Source organism: Toxorhynchites rutilus, chromosome 2 (genome assembly GCF_029784135.1).
Source record: "Toxorhynchites rutilus septentrionalis strain SRP chromosome 2, ASM2978413v1, whole genome shotgun sequence".
NCBI lineage: Eukaryota > Metazoa > Arthropoda > Insecta > Diptera > Culicidae > Toxorhynchites > Toxorhynchites rutilus.
Window position 1 is genome coordinate 297,148,983 of NC_073745.1, and position 27,322 is coordinate 297,176,304.

Genomic DNA, 27,322 nt, shown 5'->3' on the forward strand with positions numbered 1-27,322 from the left:
TTCAATGTCTTCGAACGCTATCCAAGTTTATTCGTACTGGTCAACTAAACCGGTTTTAAAACACGAAATCTACATCATAAATAATAGTACACTGTAGCCTAAAAAACAGTAGACCTCCTAGCTTCCAGAACGTATATATATGTGTGTATATATATAGCAGCGAAAAATGTGCCGAGGCCATCCCCAACTTAACATAGATTCCTCCCCGCACTGCAAATAGCTTTACAACAATGTTTGACATTGTACCACAAAACAACAACAGGTAATAATAGCTTTCGTAATGGCCGTGTGTTTACAGCTTCCCCGCGGGTCCGTCCGCGCTCGAAACTTGGCTGTGATAGTGCAGCGCCTCCTGGTACGCCTTGTTGACTGCCTTCCGTTCCGTGGGTTTCCGCGACTCGACCAGCTTACTCTGGTCCAGCTCCTTGTTCACGCCCAACAGTTCCAGCTTGTTGGCCGGTAGCCACTGCCAGGTGCGTTTAACGTCAAAAAATAACACCAGGAACACGAGCTCATCGTAGTTGGCCTTCAGCGCAAGAACATCCGTCGGTGGAGCCGGAAGGGGAACCCCATTGTGCACGAAACCACTTGGAATGTCGGGATCGATTATGAGCGCCGGGTACCACGGATAGCCCCGGCATTTGGCCCACACCAGCTTCAGCGGTTCGATACAGGGTTTCTCCGGGAAAGCCTCCGTCTCGCTCGTTGACATGTCCGAATCGCAGAACGATTGATCGTCGTCCATGCTGGAGCTTCTACGGGAGGAAAATAGATTGATCAAAAAATTATGGATGATTGTGGTGAATTTATGAAGCCTACCCAAACTCCGATTCGGTCCCGCTGCCACTGAATCCACTACAACTACTGCAGGTACTTCCGGTGAAGCTGAGATTACTGTCATCCGAGTCGGAGATTTCCCGATCCTGGCCACCCCGATAGACACGAAAGCTGTCCGGGATGGCCTCGAACGATTTCTTCTCCGGAGAGTTGGATGATTTCCTGCTGCCCGATGGTCCCGGCACACCAAGAAACCCTCCCTCGGCACCACCACCACCACCGGCTCCGAGTGTGTTGCTGTTGCTGGTGCCCGTGGCCGCTTTCGATTTGTTCAGTGCCCCACGCTTTCCACGAGTGACCTTTTTGGCCGTTTTCTGCAGAAGTTCTGTCGTCGCTGCGATCGCCGCTTCCTCCTTCGACGGGGTTTCCGGCTTTTTGAGTGCAGCCTGGGCTTTCCGCGTGAAGAGAACTGCCGTCCTGAAAATGGAGATGGAAACGATTAGACGGTGTGACATCTAGGTCACAAATTTTGTAGCTAGAGTTAGAACCCACTTTGTATAACTCCATTAATTTATTATAGCCCCATAAAAGTTCAGTTTAAGCTCAACCATTGAGAAAACGAGTTCATGATGATGCTGATAATGATCACACGACAAAGGTTGGAACATATCGATTCATCTAACAGATAGTGCAGTAGTGTTTTTGAATCCGGACGCTTTTTAATCCGGACACTTTCTCATTACATTCAATATCATACCAAAACCATGGCATGTTGAATTAATGGGACTGATAGTTACTATCGTATCAATTTGGTGTAGTGTCAAACACAGTTCCTAGTTTTTGACAAAAAAATGTTAGCAATCGAAATAAATATTTCAATTCACAAACCCATGTCCGAAATAAAAAGTCTATTCAGAAGATGATTTTAAATCCGGACGGCAGATTAAAGTAAACGATGAGATTTCTTATTGTAGGAGTTGCGTAAGAGTTTCCGGAATCAAAAGCAAAATTACTTCTCATAATAAATAATGATCGCAAAATGTACTATTTCAGAGTTCGATTTAGAAAAAATGATTGAAAATGGGAAGTATATGCTTCAACATGTAAGCCGGGCAATCATATTCATGCCAGTAGAAGATGGCAGAGACTATTATGTTGAACGCAACCAGATGCTTATGCAGTTCCTACCTCACACCCCTTCTCATTCTAATTTTGATAACAGAATGGCACATTTTCACGCACAACTGTTAATTGCCTGAAACATATTTCGAAATTATTCAGTCATAGGAAACCAATTCTTAAAAATTGCTTCATTTCTTTCAGTCAGATTGGAAACCAAATAGGTTTCTGTTTCGGGCATTTGAGTTGATGTGCTTTTCAAAAAGACAACCATAAAGAAAGATCCACTGACTCTGAATAAAAGTTTAAGCTAATTGGATTCGCATCAACATCCGTATCTAAATACGCATCCGCAAAGAATCCGCAACTGCAGATATTGAAAAATTGATATCCGCATCCACATTTGCATGTGCAGATGTCTCAGAAAGCTACATCCGTAACAGCCCAGGTATGTATTCTCAAATGTTTGTATAGAACACAGATAAATTCTACCCTTTTCTTTCACATCTCAAAAGCCTCTCACATTCACTATACGATAGGCTGACCAAACGTACCGTTTTGAACGAGACAGTACTGTTTTTTCGACCCATTTTGATTGTCCCGTCTTTTTATCAACTTGTACCGTATTTTGAGTATAAATATTTATTTCTTTGTCATTGTTTTCAATGAAACAGTGCTACTAGAATTCAATTTTTCTTCTGTCACGGGTTATATCTAGGATTTCTTATGGTCTTCGGCACAAAATAGGATGTCCTTGGGTTTGAACCCTCAATACCCTAATGCAGTGTTATTCAACCTTTTTTTAGAGGCCACCAATACATGTTGGACATGGTGTCGCCGGCCGCGAAACAAAGATAAACATACTATGGAGTTATAGCTGGCGAGAAACAAACATTATAAAAATTCAAGAATGAAACTCTTTAGTATAAAGTGACCATATGGTCAGATGTCTAACGCGGGACACAAAAAACCAAACGTTATGTATTTACGTTATGTGAACATAAACCATAGTTCAGCGAGTCTAAACTGATCAGTATTATTTCTTTCTGAGTATCGCCACTCAGTTGTGATTTTTCGGTGGTTTAGATTTTGTTTACGCCCGAAAATCACTCGCTCAATCAGAGCATTTACGCCTGGCAAGCACGATTCAAATTCTACAATTTTCTTCAAATCACCGAATGGAATGCTCAAAAATTCCAATTCATTTTTCATCGATTTCAGTGTTAACGTATGCATTCAAAAAATTTCGGATGGCGATGAAAGTTCATTTATAGGAACAAATTTTCTTTAAATCTTACGTTTATTAAGTCTACAACAAAAACTATGGATGGGTTATACATATGATATAACCGCAAGGTTGACGTAGGACTGCCGTTGACTTAGTAATCATTTGTGTTTTTTCAATTACAAAAATCGCACTTCGAATGTTCCTCTTTGGGTACGATATCGCCGCTGCGCAGAGCTATTGATTAAATTATTGATTAAACTAGTGAATGAATGAAACAATTTACGAATTCAATTGCAAACAAATCCCAATTTAGGTCAATTCATGCACTATGGTAGTGGTTATCGCAGCAAATAGTTATCAACATTTTGCCTAATCATCAAACGGTATGCGTAGAAGCTCAGTGAGCTGGCGACATGAAGGGGCATGCAGTCTTAAAAAACCGAGCCAAAGCGTTGCATTTGTACCCGCTTTTGTAGGCCGTGTTAGCAAAACGCATACCGAAGTGCAAAAATGCATGGGGGTATAAAATACTGCCGAGATCTGGAATGCCGATTTTCCCAACTTATTGGTTTCGGAATCTATGTTGGAAAAACACATTCCGGTTTGCAAAAACGCAAGCGAATACTAAAGTATTCGCAGCTTGCATCTCGTGGTTTGGAAATCTGTGTTAGGGAAAGCTTCCAATTTGCAAAAACGCAAACGAATACAAACGTACCCGCTGCTTGTATCTATTTTGCAATGCGAAATTCCCTTGGTTCCATGGTTTTGAAGTCTGTGTTAGGGAAACATTCCGATTTGCAAAAGCGCAAACGAGTACGAAAGTATCCGCTGCTTGCATCTTTGCAATGCCAGTTTCCTCTGGCTCCATGGTTTCTAAGTCTGTGTTAGGGAAACAGAAACGCAAACGAGTACAAACGTACCCGCTGCTTGTATCTATTTTAGAGATGTGCCATCCGCTCATGAGCTGTTCATTCGAATCGCTTCATTTTAGTGAGCGGATTCGGATCGGTTCGCAATCAAAACAACACAGCTCATCAGCTCATTACGGAGCTTTTGAGCTAATGAGCTGCTGAGGTATTGAGCTGATGAGCTGCTGAGCTGTTGAGCTGATGAGCTGTTGAGCTGATGAGCTGTTGAGCTGCTGAGCTGCATAGCTGTGGAGCGCAAAAGCTGCAGAGAATGTGAATTTTGAGACGCGAAAGAATTTTTCGTCTCCCGCGTTTTATGATATGACGTTAGTTTGTTTTCGTGTGTCCCTCTTCGTTCTTTAGTTTTAGCAGAGATGCCAGATAGGAAAAAGGTTTTTGTTTTGAAGATATTCAATCGTTCGTTACCAAACAAAATAATAAACATTATTATATGCTTGTTATTGAAATTACTATATTATATTGTTATTTAAACATGACTGTTGAAACACATAAACTTATTTCCGCGTGCTGAATCAAAACAATTAAGAAACAACCCGGCATAAATGCTAATGATTGATAATGGTCTTTTCGTTACCTTTGTCATCGCGAAGAATTATTTCTCGTTGCGCCTATTAGTGGATTTATTTTTATATACTTGGATGCAAAAACTATCTCGGTAGTTTTATCAAAAGACGCTGTGTCGGCCAATATTTCTGAAGGCATTTTATTTGGCTACTGCTGGATTTTCTGTTGTTTAAGTTCAGCATATCCTAAGCGTCTTCTATGTTGGATTGCAGCATTCAATTTTTGTTTTATATCATATTATTAGAATTCATATTAGTTTTAGTTTGTGTACAATTATATATTAAATTCGTTTATTTTTTTGCTTTTCGTCCATTATGAAAATGCACACTATAAAATGTCCCATGTTAGTTATGCAATTGTGTGGACAACCGCAAAATTCAACTGAGCTGAAGAGCTGTTCCAAATGAGCAGCTCTCTTGTATGAGCTGAACGGCTCTGAGCCGCTCACCATGATGAGCTGATTTGCCCATCTCTGATCTATTTTGCAATGCCGAATTCCCTTGGCTCCATGGTTTTTAAGTCTGTGTTAGGGAAACATTCAAGTTTCCAAAAACACAAACGAGTACAAAAGCTTGCATCTATTTTGCAATGCCGATTCCCCCAGGCTCCATGGTTTTGAAGTCTGTGTTAGGGAAGCGATGGTACCTCAATCGCTGTTCAATTATAACTGAGTGGATTTCCGAGGGGCGCTCGCTTATATACCGATTGGAGATTTCAATAGCCTGTTTTGAAAGCAATTTTAAGACTATTGAAACAAGTTTCTGGATCAAAAAGTAACAAGTCTATAACGCGTAGACATTTTGACGTAGGACTACGTCTAACCGGAAGATATAGGGGGTGAAATGGAAATCTAGGCACTGAACAAGTAGGAAAAAATGCAAGATTTGGAACGCTTATAACTCGATTATTTCTCAATAGATCGCAAAGGTTTTTGCATCAATTGATAGGAAATATATCTACGCATCTATCATAACGAATAACATTTCATTTTTCTTGAGATAAATAATTGAATAATTGTGAAATATCAAGCATTGTCAAAATGCACTATGTGCCCATTTTTGATTGGTCCATTTTGTGCTCCTCAAATCGTACCGACCAAAACGGGCAACCAGAGCAGCAGCGAAATAGAATGAAGCACGATTGGAAAGGAAAAAGAAAAAAAAGACGAAACATTGGTCGCAGTCTCACACATGCGTAATTCTCGAGCCAGCCAGTCAGCTTAAAAATCCCCGCTCCGCTGCCGTAACGATCATTCTCATTCAAACCGTACACCACATCGGTTCGCATCACAACACATCAACAAACCAACCCAAGCAGCCATGTCTGGACATGGTAAAGGAGGAAAAGTGAAGGGAAAGGCAAAATCCCGCTCGAACCGTGTTGATCTGGAGTTCCCCGCAAGGGTAGCTAGGCCGAGCGCGTTAGTACCAGTGCACCAGTCCACCTAGCCGGCGTTATATAGTTTCGGCCGCCGAAGTGATCGAGTTAGCTGGCAAAGCTGCTCGCAACGATAAGAAAACCCACATTCGGAACAGAACACATTCGGTTCGGTGGACATCAAGACAACAACAGGCAGTTGCGGCGAGTGGCGAGTGGCAAACGCAATCGCAAAACGGCATCAGGTAGCAGAAGAAAAAAGTTTGTTCTTTATACAAACTGCTTTGGTGGCAAATCCAGAACAAGGCGGCATCGAGGGCGCTCGAAATGGTTTTTTTCAAAACCACGAGTACTAAGTTTTCTAAATTGGAACCATTCCATAAAACAAGGCGCTTTTCAGGGCCATTAAACCTTCCAAAAAAGAGTTTAGGAAATACAGTTCAATACTTTATAAAACAATATCCAAAATAATAATAAAACACAAATTGATTTTTTCATAATTTGTTTGCCAGGATCTGATGAGTATGTGAATTTGGCAGTTGTTCTGAGCTTATTGATTTTCACCAATTCTTAAATTGCTTCTAGATTGAAAGTACAGTAATTTACACTTATCTCGACATTTAGCTAATTGGACGGACCTGCAATGCGACATAGTTAGTTGGACTTTTGTAAACATAGAGTTCGGGGTCCAAATTATGACCCCACATTGAAAGTCGACACTGTACCACTGTCATCGCAAATGTTCAATTGCCATTGAATGTAATTTACTGTGAAATATGTCACAAGCTGGATGGGAAGAAATTTTCCAACTGTGAAAGCTGTGGCGAGTGGCAAATGCAATCGCTGAACAGAAAGGTTTAGCCGAACAAGATGGGGATATCGAGTGATAACAAAACAATTAACTCTTTAGATTGAGGATAAATTTGTGATCCTGAAAAGGACCCTTTTTAGCCTGCATGTGAATTAAACGAGCAAACAAATCGTAATGAATGTATTTTTTTTGCCATCGCTCCCTTTTAACGCTCATTCGTTCGTCTCGTTGGACTCGCCCCTCTGGCTGAGTTTGCCGATTTGTCTCTATCCTGTGAGTGTGTACTGCTAGAGTATAAAACACGCGGACCCCAAAAAAATATCTTATTTTATTTCAAACCGTAAACCCGTGTGGTTGTACGGCATCGGCATCGTGAACGTAACAAAGGAGGACAAGTTAAGGGAAAGGCAAAGTCTCACTCGAACCGTGCAGGTCTCCAGTTCACTGTTGGTCGCATTCACTGATTGCTCCGCAAGGGTAACTAGGCCGAACGGATTGGTGCCAGAGCACCAGTATACCTAACAGCGATTATAGAGTTTCGGCCGTCGGAGTGCTCGAGTTGGCTTGCAAAGCTGCTCACGACAATCAGAAAACCCGCATCAAGAACAGAGCAGCTTCGGTTCGGCGCTCATCAAGACAACAATTAGTTTCAGTGAGTGGCAAAGTGTTTCTCCGGCACGTCGCATTAAATGTAATTTACTGAACAATATGTCACAAGCTGGATGGGAAGAAATTTTCCAACTGTGAAAGCTGTGGCAAACGCAATAGCTAAACAGGAAGGTTTAACCGAACAAGATGGGAATATCGAGTGATAACAAAAACACAACACCAAAGGTTCTTTTCAGAACCATCAACATATTCATAAAGAGTAAACAGTAAACTAATCCATTGTTCAGGTAGATAGGTAGGTATTCACGTAGGAGAAGAAAATAAAACAATATATTTAAAATATATATTTAACAAAAGCTGTCCCCTTTGTATAGTCCTACGTCACTCCGGTTATGTCCCCGACATTATCCACCCGTCTTTTATCTTTCGAATGAAGTGTTCATCATACCATTTCGTTCAGTTATTTAGGAGCTATTAACGCTCAAAATCTCGGTCTCCGGCGTAACGCTTTCGTTTTCGAAACTTTCCGGCGAAAGAAGTGAAGAACTTCTTTCCGTACTCATAATGAAAGACGAGACGTACTTGATGCTAGAATTCAACGAATGACAGGGGACCGGGTACTTTACGTTCCCCAGGTAAGCGATGACGTCGAATATATCATTCACATCAAGCTCTCGAAGAAGGTTCTTCTCTGACAGACGTGAAGGGATTGTCCAAGCCGCTCTTCTTTCGAGTCATATGGTGAATGAGGAGATATATAATACGAAGTGCTTGACGGAGTTGAGAAGGTGATGTGGTCTTTATGCCGAACCTGGGATCAGCCCATTATGCCAAAAGATCACTGGAGGATGGATCGGCTGGAGATAAACATTGTCGCGAAGACCATCAACCTTCCCAACGTTCCCCAGCTGCGCCCGATAGAAAACTTTTGGGCGAATGGCCAAAATAGAGAGACAGACGACCACCAAAGCCACGAAAAGGTAAAATAACACGCCTATATACATCTTTTCATCGGTTCCGGCCAATGGCACCATGGTTCAACTTCCGTAAGACCGCCCAGCGCTTCATTTACGTTACTTCATCAAACAACTCTGCCTCTTCCTGTCGAGTATACACTAGTTCTTCCGGCTTATTTAAAACGTTAAGGCCTGACCGAGCTAGGGGACCAAAGATGAACTTTTCGTCTGACACACGTTGGACCCTGCGGATCAATAGGGGACTTTTATAAAAATCATTTTCCAATTTTGTTGCCGTCGCTTCCAGTTGACACTCTCTAAACAAAAAACGCAATGTCGGAGCGATGAAACCAGCTCAACGTATTAATCTTTGGATGCATTAGAAGCGCTCTTGAACAGTCTACCAAATAAAAGTTTTTTCGAGGTTCATCCATTTAAGAAAATCAACATGATCAAATTGTGATATTGAAATATTAGGCTAGTTCTAGTTGTATTCATTGTATCGAGTCATACTATAGCTTGTTGGAAAGGTATTTTTGCGCGCTATAATACGAGGGTCACTATTTATATTTCGGGAATAGGAACAAAAACAAATAGTTAAGCTGCGAATATATTTTTATTGTTTTTCAAAGTACTCGCCACGATGATCACTTTTGCATGCGCTTAAACCAATTTTCAAAGCATTTATTCCAATCGACACGAGCCTTTTTTCTTGAGCTTGACAATCTTGACAATATGTGGGATCCAACGTGAACATAATTTTCGCACAACTAAAGGGTGTGTCACATCAAATTGCATCACGGAAAAAACGCTGTAGAAATTCGCCCAGTAGACCGATCCTTTTGAAAATTTTAGACAGTAAAATAAAAACAATTAAACAACTTTTGGCATTTTCTTTTTATTCATATTTCGAGCCCAAGCCCGTATGCTCGCACCTTCCTCTTTACCCCGTCCATAAGGTTCTGTACAACGTCAGGTTGTAGTTTTTTTTGAACAGAAATCTGATTTGACAACTTTTGGGGCCTGCTTCATAATCGCCCAATATTTCTCTATTGGGCGAAGCTCCGGCACGTTGGGCGGGTTCATTTCCTTTGGCACGAAGGTGACCCCGTTGGCTTCGTACCACTCCAACACGTCCTTTGAATAGTGGCACGAAGCGAGATCCGGCCAGAAGATGGTCGGGCCCTCGTGCTGCTTCAATAGTGGTAGTAAGCGCTTCTGTAGGCACTCCTTAAGGTAAACCTGCCCGTTTACCGTGCCGGTCATCACGAAGGGGGCGCCCCGCTTTCCGCAAGAGCAGATCGCTTGCCACACCATGTACTTTTTGGCAAACTTGGATAGTTTCTGCTTGCGAATCTCCTCCGGAACGCTGAATTTGTCCTCTGCGGAGAAGAACAAGCGGCAGCTGACGAAAGTCCGCTTTGACGTAGGTTTCGTCGTCCATTACCAGGCAATGCGGCTTCGTCAGCATTTCGGTGTACAGCTTCCGGGCTCGCGTCTTCCCCACCATGTTTTGCCTTTCGTCGCGGTTAGGAGCCTTCTGAACCTTATATGTACGCAGACCCTCCCGCTGCTTGGTCCGCTGGACGAATGAACTTGACAAATTCAGCTTATGGGCGACATCCCGGACCGAACTTCTCGGATCACGTCTAAACTGCTTAACTACGCGCTTGTGATCTTTTTCACTGACGGAGTATCCATTTTTGCCGTTCTTCACCTTCCGGTCGATGGTTAGGTTCTCGAAGTATCGTTTGAGTACTCTGCTGGCCGTGGATTGGACGATTCCCAGCATCTTACCGATGTCCCGATGTGACAACTCCGGATTCTCGAAATGAGTACACAGGATTAATTCACGACGCTCTTTTTCGTTCGACGACATTTTTCCAAATTTACGAAAAATTGACAGTGAAGCATGGCCAACGTGATCTATACACTCTTATCTGATTATAAGCGAAAGCTGAAGATATAATTCCTAAAAATTAAATTTCTACAGCGTTTTTTCCGTGATGCAATTTGAGGTGACACACCCTTTAAGTGTTCATGTAAAATCGCATATACGAGGGTCACTATTTATATTTCGGGAATTGGCAACACTGATGTCATGTGAGTCCATCTGACGGTTCCATCGTAAAGTTTGACATTTTTGACGATATACGTACTCAGAACATTTTGTCATACGGACGCTATTTGTTTATTTTATATTTAGTTGAAAGTTTGGTCTCGGCAAAAAAAATGGAACTGAATCGTGAACATTTTCGTGCGATGATTTTTTACGACTTTCTACGTGGATTATCACAACAAAAGTGCGTCAATCAACTTAATTTGACTTTTGGCGATGAAGCTCCATCAAAAACCACTGTGTATCGCTGGTATAGTGATCAAGGAATAATCTAATAGATGAGCTGCTTCCCTATGGCCAAACGCTCAATTCGGACCTGTACTGTCAACAACTGGACTGCTTGAAGGTAGCACTCATGAAGAAGAGGCCATCTTTGATAAACAGAGGCCGCATTGTCTTCCATCAGGACAACGCCAGGCCACACACTTCTTTGGTGACGCGCCAGAAGCTCCGGGAGCTCGGATGGGAGGTTCTTCTGCATCCGCCGTATAGTCCGGACCTTGCACCAAGTGACTACCACCTGTTTTTGTCCATGGCGAACGAGCTAGGTAGTCAGAAGTTAGCCACAAAAGAGGCCTGTGAAAATTGGCTATCCGAGTTTTTTGCCAATAAGGAAGCGAGCTTCTATTACAGGGGTATTATGAAATTGGCATCTCGTTGGGAACAAGTCATCGAACAAAACGGCGCATATTTGACTTAAAACAGAAGATTGTAACTAATTTCATGAACAAATGAAAATCCAAAAAATATACCGCAGGACTTTTTTGACAGCCTAATATATTGATATCGCGGGACATTTTCGTTTCTATTGCCAAATGCGGGACGTTTCGCGGGACGGAATCTTACGCGGGACATTTTGTTGAAATGCGGGACGTCTGGTCAGTTTACTTTAGTACAAACATTCGATGGGCACTGACAAAGGCCAATGAATGTATGCTTTAACTGAGTGAGGGACGCGGGCCTTCACCAATATTTATAGATTTTTGTGTATGAGTTCCAAACATCATACACACCAGATGGATCAATCAGAAAGGTCCGTCGGATCATCGTCACCCTAATGGAACGAGATGCATCATTTTGATTTTTTGAAAAATCTGCTTCTTTTAGGGCTGCCTAACAAATGAAATGGGTACCAGCCTTATGTTTTACCAATGCACTGCTTCTAAAAGATCCGAAATCGGTCAAGAATTGATTTTCCTAATTTTCCTAAATTTCAAATACTTTCAGAAACCTTCAGAAAGATGGTGAGCAAAGTTGGCGATGACTACATTGTAGGGGAATGTCGGGTAAGACGGACACTCATGCATTATTGATAAATTCCATTTTTATTTTAAACTAGCTGACCCGGAAAGCTTCTTCCCGCCCAAAATTATTATTTTTATTATCAATACCTTCAAACATTCACGTTTTCTTGTTGAGCGCACGTTCATGGGCCCATATCATAGAACTTTTCATTAATTGATCTTCTAATCGACCTTTAAAATTACCTTTCACTAGAAAATTCTTAGTACTTCTACCAAAAATCGTCATCATAATATCAGGTAATTTTAAGACACAATTCTCGTTAAAAAAATTTCAACCACTTGCAAATAACATGTTTCTCCGTTGCATGGAATAAATGTTTGATACATGAAATATGATAGAATAAATTCAGCCTTAAATCGGAAAATTCCTTCCTCGAGTTTTGTTCTTATATTCGACTCACATTCGGCGATCCATTTTTATTAGAAGAAGATATAAGAGTGCGTTTTATCACCTGATAATCCATTTCCAGTTTCGAACAAATATCAATTTCGGTAGCGCAAGCATCAAATGGACTAAGGACGCTTGTAACTATGTGATTGTAGAACATATGAATTGTCCCAATTTTCCCATTTCCCTTCAGAGTTTTCCGTAAGTTTTCAATGTCACGTTTGGTTGAAATATATGTATTATTTTTATGGGACCCCCTCTCCATTCCAGAGAAGGGAGTGGTGTCATACCATCATAAAAAACTTTACCCGTACCTAAAAACCCTCACATCCCAAATTTAGCTCCATTTGCTTGATTAGTTCTCGAGTTATGTAGAAGTTTGTGTTTCATTTGTATGGCAGCCCCCTTCCTCTTAGAGAGGGGGTAGTTGTGTCGAACCACCATAGAAACATTTATTCCTCCCTAAAACCTTCATATGCCAAATTTGATTCAATTTGCTTAATTAGTTATCGAGTTATGCAACCCACCTTCCCCCCCCCCCCCCATTCTACCAGTGTCAAACCACCATATATCAAATTTGATTAGTTCTTGAGTTCTGCAGAAATGTGTGTTTCATTCGTATGGCAGCCACCCCTTAGAGAGAGAGAGAGAGAGAGAGAGAGGGGTCTCGAACTTTCATAAAAACCATCCCCGGTCCCGTAAACCCCTACAAACAAATTTTCACGTTGATCGGTTCAGTAATTTCCGAGTCCATAAGAATCAGAAAGAAAGACAGACAGACAGAAATCCATTTTTGTACATATATAAGAGATTTGAAGAATGTACAAACTCACACTGTATTCAATACTTTTGACACTAACTGTGTAAATCTAGCTTGTCTTCTGTCAAAATTGTAAACAAAAACATAAAAATTATCTGCAACGAACGTTTCGATGTAAATTTTCGTCTGCAGAAAATTAGATTCTTATTGTTAACAAGTAATTTTTGGGTATTTTTCGTTACATGAGTGTTTTACCATCACAATTCTTCTTTTTTTATCGAATAATTTTTCTCGCTTTTACTCCAGAAATATTGATGTTAAAAAATACTAATCAAGTCGGGAAAAGACGAACACTCCACCGATGGTAAAGACGAACATGTCGTTTTGAAAACAATTTGATTGTCGCCTCCTTTTTTAGCCGTTGGCCACTAACTACGTTTGAAAGAGCAACCGGAAGTCAGGAACAAACCAGAGGATGAAAGAAACTGTTAAGGGAGGGTCCCCCGTGAACACAGCTGCGTTGAATAACATTCCAAGAACAACACTCCTTAGGCACCTCAAAAATTCAAATTCTTCACAACCAGGACCTCTTCCGACAGTTTTCAGTTAGCAGCAGGAACAAGAAAACTCAAAGTGACAGAATCGTTGTAAGTATCGACATCCCCTCGATTTAGAAAGAAGATTCTACGGAAGTCAGAAAATTTCGAAGAAAAAACTGACGGAAAAAGACGAACTGAAGCATTTGTTCAATATACCAACTCAGATGTCTGGAAAAGTCCGGCTTGACGATTTTCAAACATAATCTGATTCTGTCATTACGGATGCCGGAAGCTATTTTAAACATGAAAAAAAGAGAAAAATTACAAAGCCTTTTCTAGGTGATTTTAACCAAGCCTTTTTGTTCAATCATTTGTAAGGCCTATTTGAAGACCTCAAAAACCTGTTGAGTATATCAAGTTGAATTTCAAAATATAACTTTTTAATAAATAGAGGTCGGACTCGATTATCCGGAGTATTGATTTTTTTTTCACTCCGGATAATCGAGTCAAAACATTTTTTTTTCTTTATTTGTTTTTTTTTGCATGTATTTTTCGTTTTTTGAAAATTAAAGAGGAATTTGATTTTTGATTCATCCCCAGAAAACACCTTTCTAACATGAAAAAAAATTATTTATCTAGATTTTCTCAGGAGGTGATAGACGATCATATTTGATGAAAAAAATCCTCCTACGCATATGTTCGAATTTCAACAATGACAGAGTTACAGAACTTTTTTTTTGTTTTGGACTCTGTTGCTTCATACTGGCTCTACATTAAAAAGTACGCTACGGAAGACGATTCTGATGCTTTCATTTGAAAGATGAGAAAATTTAGTACAGGATATAGTAGTGGAACAACTAAATTAGTGAATTTTAATAACATTTTGGAAGTGAAACACTTAAAAGTTAATAAATTTTAATGTGTTATTATTAATTTTATCCCAAAAATTTATATTAAACTAGATTGTATCTATCAATCAAAATGAAGTTCTTTAACCGCTCCACAATTTGTTCTTTGACGCACAACTTCTATCTTTCTTAATTTGGTTGCAATATCGATATAAACAATTCTAAATTCAAGCAAAATCTTCAAAAATCACGATTTTTACCCCACTGTACATGTAATAGCCACTTAAACTTCACCTTAACGTTGAAAGGCTACATTTATTCATGAAATAAGTCATATTTGAAATATGAAAAAATATTTTTTTCCAAACTGAAAAAATTATATATAATCGAATCACATATTATCGAGTCTGCATATAATCGAGTCCGACCTGTACTGTATTCTATTAGTCAAATCATTTCATTTGATACCAATATTGAGGAGATTGCAAAAAATACATAGTCGACCATTTTGTGGCGGCGACCTTTTCGAATTTATGTTGTTCATAGTGTAGTGTATTCTCCAAATCAAGTCATTCAGCCATTTTTTTGCGGCGGCCAAATTGAATTTTTCAAGATCATGGAATACGCAGTTTTATAATGACAGTAAAATTAAATGTATGTTCCAAATTTCAGATCAATCATTCAACAGGAACGGGGACAATTTTCTATTAATGTGGGACAAAGCCATCATAAATAACTGTATTCTACTAGTCAAGCCCTTTCATTTGATACCCATATTGATGGGGTTGTGAAAAAAAATATATATGGCGCTATTTTGTGGTGATGGCAATTTTGGATTTGAATTTTTCATAAATAACTGTATTCTACTAGTCAAGCCCTTTCATTTGATACCCATATTAGCTATACAATACAGAATTATTATACAAATTATTCAAAATTTCCGAAAATCAAAAATAAAATACTCCGGATAATCGAATCCCGGAAAATCGAGTCTCCGGATAATGGAGTCCGACCTGTATATCAAAATCACTCTAGAATAGATTTTGAAAAGCAGTATCAGGCACAATTCTTAACATATTTAGGATCTATTTATAGCAATGCATTGGTAAAACCTGTGTCTTCATGGTACCCTATTTAGTTTATTTAATTAAGAATAGGAATAATGGCTACCAAAAACCCTAAAAAATCAGATTTTAAAAAAATCAAATAGAGCTATAGCTATAATATAAAGCTATAATACAATCAAATTTTCGGTTAAAAAAATGTACGGAATTGTGTAAATTTGCATGGAAAAATACCAAATTAAAAAAATACGCTGTAAAAAAATATTTGAAAAATTATCAACAAGTCATCTATACATCGAAAGAAGAGCACTGTTACAGGGAAAAAGTTTTTCTAACAACAACTTTTTCATTTTTTCATTGAAAAATTTCCCCTAATATTTACCTCGTAACATTTTCATGTGCACATTATCGCGATTGACAAATTCTGCTTTTTACTTTTTTTTCCATTTAGACACATATCAAACACAAGAGTTTACACATAAAAATGTTATGAGTAAAATATTATTTTTTCAGGATCTCGTCTGTTGACGTCTGCGACAAAAGTTCATCTCATTCGTGGAATCCGAACAAATGAAGCGTTCAAGTTTGCCCCAAAACGTGCGGTCCTTAATGTGTCAATACGATCTAAAAATTTGTCAAATGCACTATATCACTAGCTTAATTTTGAACAAAATTAAGTATAGTTGTTGTCTCCGCCCAGATAGTTAGCTTTTTCTCTGTAAAAGTGCCCTTCTTCCGATGTATGGATAACCTGTTGATGATTTTTCAGTGTTTTTTTTAATCTGGTATTTTTTCATGCAAATTTACAAAATTTCCTATATTTTATTTTTTAATCAAAATTTTGAAAGTATATATTATAGTTTTTTAGTTATAATTTTTTGTTTCAAAATAAGAAACAAACCTTTGTTCTTCTAAAAAATAGTCTAATGCTTTTTTGATGTTTTCAAGTATGCAAAGTTTCTTAAATCTTTACACCCACAATGTTTCACTGTAATCTGATATAGTGCTGCCCGCTCTTAAGACGAGTTGGCATGAAATTCGTCTAAAACCCAATGCTACCGCACTAGGATTGGGCGATCTTTTGGAAAAGATCGATCTTGATGATTTTCTAAACGGCGCAGGGATCGATTCACTGATTAAATCGGTACCGAAGAATCGTTCGTTGAAAAATCGAATGCTTTTTTTCCAATTTATCTACTTGTTCTATATAAGTGTTGTCTTTTTTTTAACATGGAATAAACATTTCACATTTCTATTCAAACATCAAATGCATTTCATTATGATTCTCAGAATGAAGGTCACAAAAAAACTTTTTTTTTTATTAATCCGTTTATTTTTACAGGCTCAGTTACATAAGTTTAATGGAGCTTAACTATATTTCAACTAGCATATATCAACATGTTGTTTCCTTAATTCTATGGTTAATGAAATAGGAAACCGATTACTCGCGGTCGACTCGAGTTTAGAAGGGTGACACATTTTCATTAGGAAAAGGATGGGATGCAAGGAGATGTGTGTTTACACTCGCACTCACATTCACATTCACATTCTCATTCACACTGACACTTCACACTCAATTCTTAAAACTATCCGTACATCTAATATGTATTTACAATTTAACTTATTCTAATGTTAGTAGGAAGGGAACCGATAGCTCGCGAAGGACGAAAAGGAGGGGAAAAGGATGTATGAACAATCACACTCGAAGATCGATAGCTTTAAGGAAAACATATATTTGGGACATGTAATCAAGGTCTAACCGAGCCAACACATCTCTCACCGGCACATTGGACTGCTTTCCTCCAGCCCGAAGGGAGTTTTCTAAATTCGATCTGGCGACAAGATACAACTCGCACGACCAAACAACGTGTTCGATATCGTGGCCACAACCGCAGAGATTGCTGTCGGCAAGATTAAAACGAAAAAGCAGCGCGTCTAACGAACAGTGATTGGACATGAGTCGGGAGAAGGTGCGAATAAAGTCCCGACTCAATTCCAGACTTTTGAACCACGGATTGAGGCTAACCTTAGGGATAATTGAGTGGAGCCACCGGCCCAATTCATCTTCGTTCCATTTGCGTTGCCAGTTAACGATGGTATTTTTACGAACTAAAGAATAAAATTCATTGAAGGCGATTTGACGCTGATAAATTTCGCCTTCAATTGCACCTACCTTTGCTAATGAGTCAGCCCTCTCATTACCCAGAATTGAGCAATGTGAAGGGACCCAGACAAAGGTAATGACATAACAGCGTCTGGATAAAGCACTCAAAATTTCTCGTATTCTCTCAAGGAAGTACGGCGAGTGCTTTTCCGGCCTCACTGAACGGATAGCTTCGACAGAGCTAAGACTATCCGTTACAATGTAATAGTGTTCAACAGGTCGTGAGGCGACGCTGTCCAGCGCCCAGTGTATCGCTGCCAATTCAGCAATATACACTGAGCAAGGATACTGAAGACTGTGTGAGGTGCTAAAAAATTTGTTGAACGCTCCAAATCCTGTGGACTCATTCATAGAGGACCCATCAGTAAAGTACATATTATCACAATTGACACGCCCATACTTTGCTTCGAAAATCGTAGGAACGATCACCGATCGATGATAATCTGGAATTCCATGGATATCCTGCTTCATGGACAGATCAAAATGCACAGAGGAATTGATGTAGTCAGGAAAACAAACACGGTTGGGAATATACGAAGAAGGATCAACCTGCATGGAGACGAATTCATGATATGAGCTCATGAATCCAGAATGAAAATTTAGCTCGATCAGCTGCTCAAAATTTCCGATCACCAATGGGTTCATAACCTTACACCGGATGAAGAACCGAAGAGATAATAAATTGAAGCGATCTTTTAGTGGGAGTACGCCTGCCAAAACCTCGAGACTCATGGTATGCGTTGAGGGCATACATCCCAACGCAATACGGAGACAAAGATACTGAATTCGCTCGAGTTTAATGAGGTGTGTTTTGGCAGCTGATTGAAAACAGAAACTTCCATACTCCATCACTGAGAGAATAGTTGTTCGATACAACATTATAAGATCTTCGGGATGGGCTCCCCACCAGGTGCCGGTAGTTGTACGGAGAAAGTTTATTCTTTGTTGACATTTTTTACTCAGATACCTAATATGGGCCCCCCAAGTACATTTAGAGTCGAACCAGACCCCAAGATACTTGAATGACATAGCATGAGTGATCGGTTTACCAAAAAGTTGAAGCTTTGGTTTTGCTGGTCTATGCTTCCTAGAAAAAACCACCATCTCTGTTTTCTCCGTGGAGAATTCGATCCCTAGCCCAATGACCCAGGTTGAAAAATTGTTCAAAGTATCTTGTAAGGGTCCTTGCAGTTCGGATTCGTTTGATCCTACGACAGACACCACTCCATCATCTGCAAGTTGTCTTAGGTTGCAATTTTGTGTAAGGCAATTGTCGATGTCGCTTACATAGAAGTTGTACAAAAGGGGACTTAAACATGAGCCCTGGGGAAGTCCCATGTAGGAGACCCGACTTACTGTCGAATCCCCGTGAGAAAAATTCAACTGTTTCTCACAAAGCAAGTTATATAACATATTATTCAATAGAGGCGGCAGACCCCGAGAGTGTAATTTGTCTGACAGGACCTCTATTGAAACTGAATCAAAGGCCCCCTTTATGTCCGAGAATACTGAAGCCATTTGTTTTTTTCGGGCGTAAGCCATTTGAATTTCTGAAGAAAGCAACGCAAGACAATCATTCGTTCCCTTGCCCCTGCGGAACCCATATTGTGTATCTGAGAGTAGGCCATTCGTTTCAACCCATCGATCAAGGCGAAACAAGATCATTTTCTCCAACAATTTCCGTATACAAGACAGCATTGCTATTGGGCGGTACGAATTGAAGTCGGACGCGGGTTTTCCGGGTTTTTGAATAGCTATAACTCGTACTTGTCTCCAATCATCTGGAACAATATTATGTTCCAGAAACCGATTGAATAAATTCAACAAGCGATGTTTCGCCACATCAGGGAGGTTTTTCAACAAGTTGAACTTAATTCGATCCGATCCCGGAGCAGAATTGTTACATGAAAGGAGAGCAAGAGAGAATTCTACCATCGAAAACTCAGAATCAAGATCGCACCTATCTTGTGGTATATCTCGAACAATTTTTTGCACGGGAGCGGAATCGGGACAAACCTTTCGTGCAACATTAAAAATCCATCGATGTGAATATTCTTCGCTTTCATTCGTTGAAGAGCGATTTCTCATGTTTCGAGCCACTTTCCATAATTTTTTCATTGACGTTTCTCGTGACAAACCTCCCACGAAAGTTCGCCAATAAGCACGTTTTTTCCCTTTGATCAAATTTTTGAACTGATTCTCAAGGGCTAAATACGTTTGAAAATTTTCAGGAGTACCACGTTTCCGAAAAGCTTTAAATGCATTCGATTTTTCTACATAAAGCTTGGAACATTGGCTATCCCACCATAGATTGGGAGGCCTTCGGGAAATGGTGGAACCTGGAATGGGTTTCGTTTGAGCGCGAACTGCGCTGTCATAGATCAAACGAGAAAGGAAGTTATACTCCTCCAATGGAGGTAAACCATCTCTGGAATTGATGGCTAGAGTAATCGCGTCCGCATATTTTTTCCAGTCAATGTGTCTTGTGAGGTCATATGCCATGTTTATAGATTCAGAAGAATTCGACCCAATGGTGATGGAAATTTTGATTGGCAAGTGTTCACTACCGTTGGGGTCCTGGATTACATTCCACTTGCAATCTAACGATAGTGAATTCGAGCAAAGCGAGAGGTCAAGAGCACTTGGTTTAGCAGGAGGTTTAGGTACACGTGTTGTTTCCCCAGTGTTCAAAATGGTCATATTGAAGCTGTTACAAAGGTCATATATCAACAATGAACGATTGTCGTCGTACTGTTCCCCCCAGGCAGTTCCGTGAGAGTTGAAGTCTCCCAAGATCAATCGTGGCTCAGGAAGGAGTGAGCACATGTCAACAAGTTGCTTGCGGCTAACCGCAGCTCTCGGAGGCCAATACAAGCTGACAATACAGAGGTCTTCTGATGTTTGCATGACAAGCAACAGCTTCAATCCCTCCAATAGGTGGAAGGTCAATTCGAAAAAATGAGTGGTACTTATTGATCCCCAATAGCACCCCTCCGTATCTGTCATCACGGTCCAAGCGTACAATATTGAAATCATGGAAAGAGAGATCATCTCGCGAAGAAAGCCAAGTTTCGGACAGAGCAAAAACATCACAATTGAATTTATGAATTAGAAATTTGAAAGTATCCAATTTAGGGATAAGACTTCGACAATTCCACTGTAAAACAGTGATATCTCCGACCTCTCTATTTAAATTAGACATCAAGAGAGATAATCATTGCAAGGAGGGGCCATGTTTGCATCAATTGCTGCAAAATTGTCTTTAACACTGGAAGCATTGAGATGACAATGGTTCTGATGGAGTCGGAAACGTTAAAACACTTGAAGATTTGATCCAAAAGGTCAGATAACTTTATAAATCCCGATTGGGAAGTTGAGCTGGACGGAAAAATAGGGACAGTTGGGGTTTTTGATGTCCCCTCGAGTGCTGGATCGTTCGAAGGTGAACTATTCCCACGGAAGCCAGGAGGAACCTGATTTTGCTTGTCCGCTGCACTGGTTTTTTTAGGCAAGCTAACAGGGGATATCACCGGAGGGACTTGTGATTGAATTTTGGGAGTGGTCACATTTTTGCGCCGGGGATTCCCTTGGGAAATAAACGGTGTACCCCCGTGAGCTGTGTCCGCTTCCATTTCGTCAACTGGCAACGTGGAAAAGATATTGTGTGAGGAGATTGGATGTTGTTGTTGTTGGGCCTGTGGAGAAGCGCCCTTTAAAATTTCCGCAAAAGTGCGTTTCGAGCGTTCCTTTAAAGAGCGCTTCTGTTTCTCCCAGCGACTCTTGTAATTTTCACAAGCTGAGAGCTCATGTGGGGTCCCCCCGCAATATGGACACTTATGCTCAGTCGCACTGCAGGATTTGCCCACATGTTGCTCTCCGCAAGTGGCACAGCGCTCCTTGTTGGCGCAGTAGTCTGCTGTGTGACCAACTGACTTGCATTTGTTGCAAGTCATGGGCTTTGGCACGAAGAGACGCAGCGGAAGCCTCAATTTGTCCACCATAACGTAGTCAGGGAGGGCGGAACCAGCTAAAGTTACTCGAAACGAGTCGGACGGCGTGAATTTTGTTTTTCCCTCTTTCTGGGACACTTTTCCTAATTGATGGCAGTCCAAAATTTTAACTTTCGTCAAAGGGAGCTTTTTAAATCTGCCATCTCCCTCTTTTATTAATGCGCTCGTCAGACCCGTTTCTGTAATCACCCCCGAAATTTCTACGTTATGGCAGGGCACATAGACGCGATATTCTAGTACGAACCTATTGTCGACAACAATCTCGTTAGCTTGCTTCCGATCAGCCACGACAACACGCAGTTTGTTCGGTCGAACCTTTCTAATTTCGACCACGGAGGAATAATTTTTTGTCAGATCTTTCATGATCTGAATGACGTTGAGCGATTGCCCGTTGGGTTTTGGCCGGAAGAAAACAACCCATGGGCCAGATCCAGATGCATCTTCTGGATAGACCTTGACACGCGGAGAGGGGACAACTGAGGGGGAGGACGAGGTCGATTGTTGAGCGGGAGCGGGAACAGTTGGGCTGGGAGGCAAGTTCGGGAGATAATCGGAAGCGAGAGCGGGAGATTGAGGGGGCGAAGTGGAAAAGTTTGCCAATTTTCTTGAAGGGGGCTTGTTGAGGTTGATTAACTCTTCCTCTGAAAAGACATCGTCTGAGGGGGGGACGCGTTTAAGCGACTTCCCAGTAGTTAGTGAGGAGGAAACATCAGATTCAATGTCCATATCAGGAGGATCGCACTCTTCCATTATGGCAGATATACAATTATACTTTTTCTTTTTTTTTTTTTAAATCCTTAACCTAATATATATATATAAACTAAAATACTTGAAGCGCACGGTGCGGATGATTTGTAACGGTGCTCCAATCGAACCACGTGATGATCGCTTGGCACAACAGCAATGGTGTATCGCACCACAATACGATGACGAGGAACGGCACACGCTCACAGCGCCCGCAGTGGAGGACTTCTCCCTCCCGCTGGTTGTGATTACTTATCACTTCACTCTCGCAATAAAGAAAACACCGTTAGAGCGACACAATCACTTCAGCGAAACCGATAACGGTATTGTTCCAACACAATAACGGACACGAACAACTTTGCGTCCGGCGGCTTCGGACTGCGCGAGCTGACTGAAAAAAAAACTTGAAAGCCCAGAAAAAATGTATTTTCCAAGGCATTTATCTTGAACCGTCATTGAATTGATTAATTAAATAAGTTCATTGAAAATTATTATTAGAAATTCAACAACTGATCCATCCAGAACTCCGCTGACAATAATCCCGTTGAATCCATTCGTGTCATACGTCTGGCATTTAGTCGAAATCTTGGTCCCAGACCTAGAAAAGAACGCTTCAGCTGGACCTGATTTCACCATACAATTTCGTCAAAATTCTCATTGTCAGCCTAGTGAACGTGAATTTACACCATAAATATAATTTGTGACCACTTGTTTTGTAACGACCCTACTTACAAAACTGCTTCTTATAAATTTAGGCGGTCGTTTTTCATTGATAACCATGAAAAAACCTTAGTGAGATTAAAATCAATGTTCAAAAAAAAATATCGAAAAAAATCGGAGGAAAAAGATCGATCTTCACGACTCTGGAAAAGATCGATCTTCTGAAAATCGAACAAAGATCGACAAATCCCATACCGCACACAGCGGAATCATTGAGATTGGTATATTTTCAGCTGTACTGAAGAAGTGAAAAACCATTATCGGCATCAAGAAGACACTAAATTTTTCGGCTAATCATAATTCGCTGAAAAAACGGCATTGCGTTTCTCGCGAAAATCAAAGTGAGCGTGTAATATTTCCTCGCTTCTCATATTCTCAACTATTTTCGAAAAACGGGTGAAAACGAACGTTTTTCTTCGCAAGTAGGCGAACATTTTGATATCTTGAGGCAAAGCCCAGGAGGCTGAAAACCCCCAAATAAAGAATAAAAAAATCGATCTCTGGGGAAAACGGAATTTGTTTACTTACCGTCGATTCACTCCCGAAGGCGATGGGCTGTTGTTGAGAATCTTCAGCGGGCTTGCAGGAGGAGTTTGAAGCTTGGGAGGCTTCGAAACAACGAGGTCTGAATTTTTGATTAGCTCTAACACAGGTTTTTCGGCCGGCTGAAAAAAAAATGAATAAAGTTAAAGTTTGTAACTTCTGAATACATTAAAATTTACCTTTTCGGGTTCCCTCGCCAGCGCCCGTTTGATCTTCGCAATCTCACCCTTGATATGCTTGACCTTCTTGGATCGTGTGAGCGGATGTTTGATACCGTTGGTCTTCGCCACCTGTTGCTGAAGTTTCCCGATCAATTCCAGACTGGGAGGTTCCTGGGAAAGCAAACTAAGATCGGCCTCAATATCGTGCACCAGTGAATCCTCTGGTCCTTGGACAGCCGCCACAGGTTGGGGTTTCTCAAGCACCCCAGCACGCTCCAACTCCTTCCGGATGGAGCGGAAAATTATCGTGCCAGCGTCCTTCATCTTCACCCCCGCCCGGTAGAACATTGTGTCCTTGTTGTTGTACTTGAGGCAATTGCTGATCATCAGCGTGAAATCCGCCTCCAGATCTTCGATGCTCGTGTAGAATCCCGATTTCAGCTTCTGTCGCATCGTTCCCAGGTCCATCGGATGTTTGACGATGTCGGTGTAATCGGGTACCTCGTCCGTGTCCACCGGTTCCCGGAAGATTTCCTGGACGTCCTTTGCCTCGAGTTGGTCGATAATCCGATGAAGAACCGCTTCAATCGGATTGAGTTTAGCCATAACGCACTGTTCGTTGGTTTTGATTAGAATAAGTTTGAGTTTCTCGCGCTTCCGCACCAGCTCGCAGAGGAGCCGGGCCCGTTCCAGATCCTGCCGAAGACACTGCCAGTATTTAAGCTGCTGATAGAGCTCCCGAGCGTCCGGTGAGCCATCGTTCTTCCCCCGTCCACCCGGGGCACTTTGGGCTGGTCCCTGACTTTGAAGGCGCCTCAACAGCGGAACACCGTTTCGATGCTGCCGTTTGAGGGTCCAATACGCGATAAGTCGCTGAATGAATTGGGGTTTCTTTGTGATGTTTATGAGCGAGGAAATTTCCTCCACACGATTCGGTGGTATGGTTGGAATGAGAATCACCGGAACGGATGTTCTCTTCATCGCCAGCATCTTCCGGGCTTTCTTCATCTTCTCCCTGCAGACTTCCCGCGGATCGGTTTCCCCACCGGAAGAACCAGGCGAAGAAAATGCATTAAGTGGAGTGTGTGCATCACAATAAGCCGTCTTTTGGACCACCACCGGATGGGTGTCATTGCCCCGAACCTGATCCATTCGCATACACAGACCAGCCTGTTGGGCACAGGTCACATGAAACGCAGCATAGCAGGAGTTCCGGTTGCACTGGATACAAGCTCCGATTCCTTTCTGCTTGCAAATGTAGCAAACCAATCGCCATCGGGCCGGTGGAATAGTTTCTATCGAATCGATCGGCTCCAGAAAAACCGTATTGGCAAACCGAACTTCCGGAATCCACAGGGCGCACACAACGTGCGCCCATTGTCCCTGGTCTGTTTGCTTAAACGCTCCTCCCGCATTGGGACACAACACACAATCAACCGACCGGCTGGGACTCTGCAGACAACGCCTGCACAACCACTGTCCCTCCGGAATATACGGAACACCGTAGCAATCCTGATGCACTGCTAGATTACACATATCACAAAATAATATAACGTTCGTATTCTGGCACTCCCCGTCCATACAAATGCAACAAACCGCATCATCATCCACAATGGCACCATTCTGACCGGTCACCGAAGCATGGAAATACGATTCCTTCTCCAGCCGATCCATCAGCAGCTCCAGCATATCAACCGACACTGGACCAAGATTCTGCGCTCCTCGCCGCTCATTCATTATCGCCAACCAAGTAGTGTCCTCTTCGTCCACATCGTATTCCACCTCTCCATCCAACTCTTCGGTGCTCTTCTCAATGAATCGAATATACGCATTCGGCCGAGCCGGAGCATCACAAATCGTGTAATCCTCAATATCTTTGAAATGCCCTAAAAACAAACCCAAATCCGATTAATAACACTCTCCCGTTCAACCCAGCAAACATTCTCTCACCTTCCGGCAGTGTCACCTCCGGCTCCGTCGGAGGCGGCACCGAAAAAACCTCCATCTCCGGATCATCGAAGCTCTTCCGGTGCTCTTCGAGACTGATTAGCGCAAATTCCTCATCCACCGGCAGATCAATGCTTTTACCCCCAAACTCAATCTTCACCAGATCCTCCGCCTCGAGATAGGTAAGGGCTTCCCGCGAGGGCACCTCGGGCTTCTTATTCTTCGGTGTCACTCCCACCTTCCGTTTCTGACTTCTCGGTTTGTTACTCGACGACCGAGCAGGTGTCGCAACCTTCGTTGAGGCCCGCTCACTAGCCGCAGGCTTAACACTCTCTACTGGCTTTGCTCCCCTTCCACCACCGGGAGTGCTGCAATCAGCTGCGGAAGCAGCTGTCGAATCGGTTCCACCCTCAGCACCGCCACCTTCGCCATCACCATCACCGCCACCACCCGCATCACTGGCATTAGAAGTATTAAGAGCAGCAGCAACAGCAGAAGCAGCGGTGGTGGCAGCAGCAGCCACTGGGGTCGCAGGTGATGGATTGTCGTGATCGTAGTTGTTCAGGTGGTACTGCAGCCCAATCACCGATTTATACTTCTTCTCACACTTCGGGCACTTGAACGGCGGACAGTGCTTGTTGAGGGTTTTGATGTAGTCCTGTACCTCGAAGTCGAGACCCATTTTGGCACCACCAAAAACGGTAACCAGCTCTCGAGCAAGCGCTTGTTTGTGTTTGCGGTGTTTACACTTTTCGCTCCGTTTTCGCAGAACCAGCTCTGACAGCTCTTTTCCCCGCTTGACAGCGCTTGAGCAAAGTTTGTTTCGCTTCAAGGTGTGCAATGCCACAGTAGGGTTGTGTCTTACGGGGTTCGTTTCTGCTAGCTCGAGTTGCTTGAATCGCTGTTTTCACAATTACGTTTCCCAGTTATTAACACAATGTACGAGTTTCAGAATTAATACAAGGGTTAATATCATATTATAAAAAATAGTTGTACAATGATGAATACTTCTCATAAAAACAATTATAGAACCAAACAAGTTACACATAGAAAATCGATAGTTGGATGTTTTAGAAAATGCTCCTCCACATTAAATGGGTCTATACACCATTACTCCAGAACCCAATCGGATTTGAAATTAGTACAATGTTGCATCCTGCAATCTAATCGTACCAAAGGTTGTGAAAATGTGGCAACCTTGCTACACAATTCGATATTGACCTCGATTTTCATTTCGGTGAAGCGAAAACATTAATGGATTTTTGGTTGAAATGAACACTCCATTAAAAAAAAAAGAATGAACATTTTCTTTTTCGTTAAAAAAATAGTGGGTTATATCTATGATATAACCGCAAGGTTCACGTGGAACTACCTTAGCTTAGCAATCATTCGTTTGTATTGATTAAATTCTTGATTGAATGAAACAGTTTCCAAATTCAATTGAGTTCAATATATTTGCTCTGTGAGTGAAAAAAATGAACAAATGCCGTGTAAAGTCAATTCATTTATTGTGATTGATTGTTCTTCGTTACAAGTAAATTTAATGACGGACCTTTTACGTTTGGTATGATGACTAGAACAAAATATATGTACGGAAGAATTATCAAACGTTTGATGAACCAGCCTAAGGCTGAAAATCTT

The 27,322-nt window shown here is 41.4% G+C and overlaps 1 protein-coding gene across 1 annotated transcript; it reads right to left on the minus strand.

The window, feature by feature from the left end:
* LOC129767425 (bromodomain-containing protein homolog) lies at positions 1-26,459 on the minus strand. The gene is made up of 5 exons (XM_055768326.1): positions 25,685-26,459; positions 23,753-25,620; positions 23,559-23,695; positions 820-1,254; positions 1-755 (listed from the first exon to the last, which is right to left on the minus strand). The coding sequence occupies exons 1-5, from the start codon at positions 26,361-26,363 to the stop codon at positions 293-295; spliced, it is 3,582 nt and encodes a 1,193-aa protein (XP_055624301.1). The 5' UTR covers positions 26,364-26,459; the 3' UTR covers positions 1-292.
* Between the last annotated feature and the right edge of the window lie 863 nt (positions 26,460-27,322).

Excerpts from the sequence above, each read along its gene's own strand:
- LOC129767425 (XM_055768326.1), bottom strand. The coding sequence starts at position 26,363 with ATGGGTCTCGACTTCGAGGTACAGGACTACATCAAAACCCTCAACAAG. Across the intron at positions 23,696-23,752 it reads TGGCGAGGGAACCCGAAAAG|CCGGCCGAAAAACCTGTGTT; the intron begins GTAAATTTTAAT and ends TTTTTTTTTCAG. Across the intron at positions 1,255-23,558 it reads CCTTCGGGAGTGAATCGACG|GACGGCAGTTCTCTTCACGC; the intron begins GTAAGTAAACAA and ends CTCCATTTTCAG.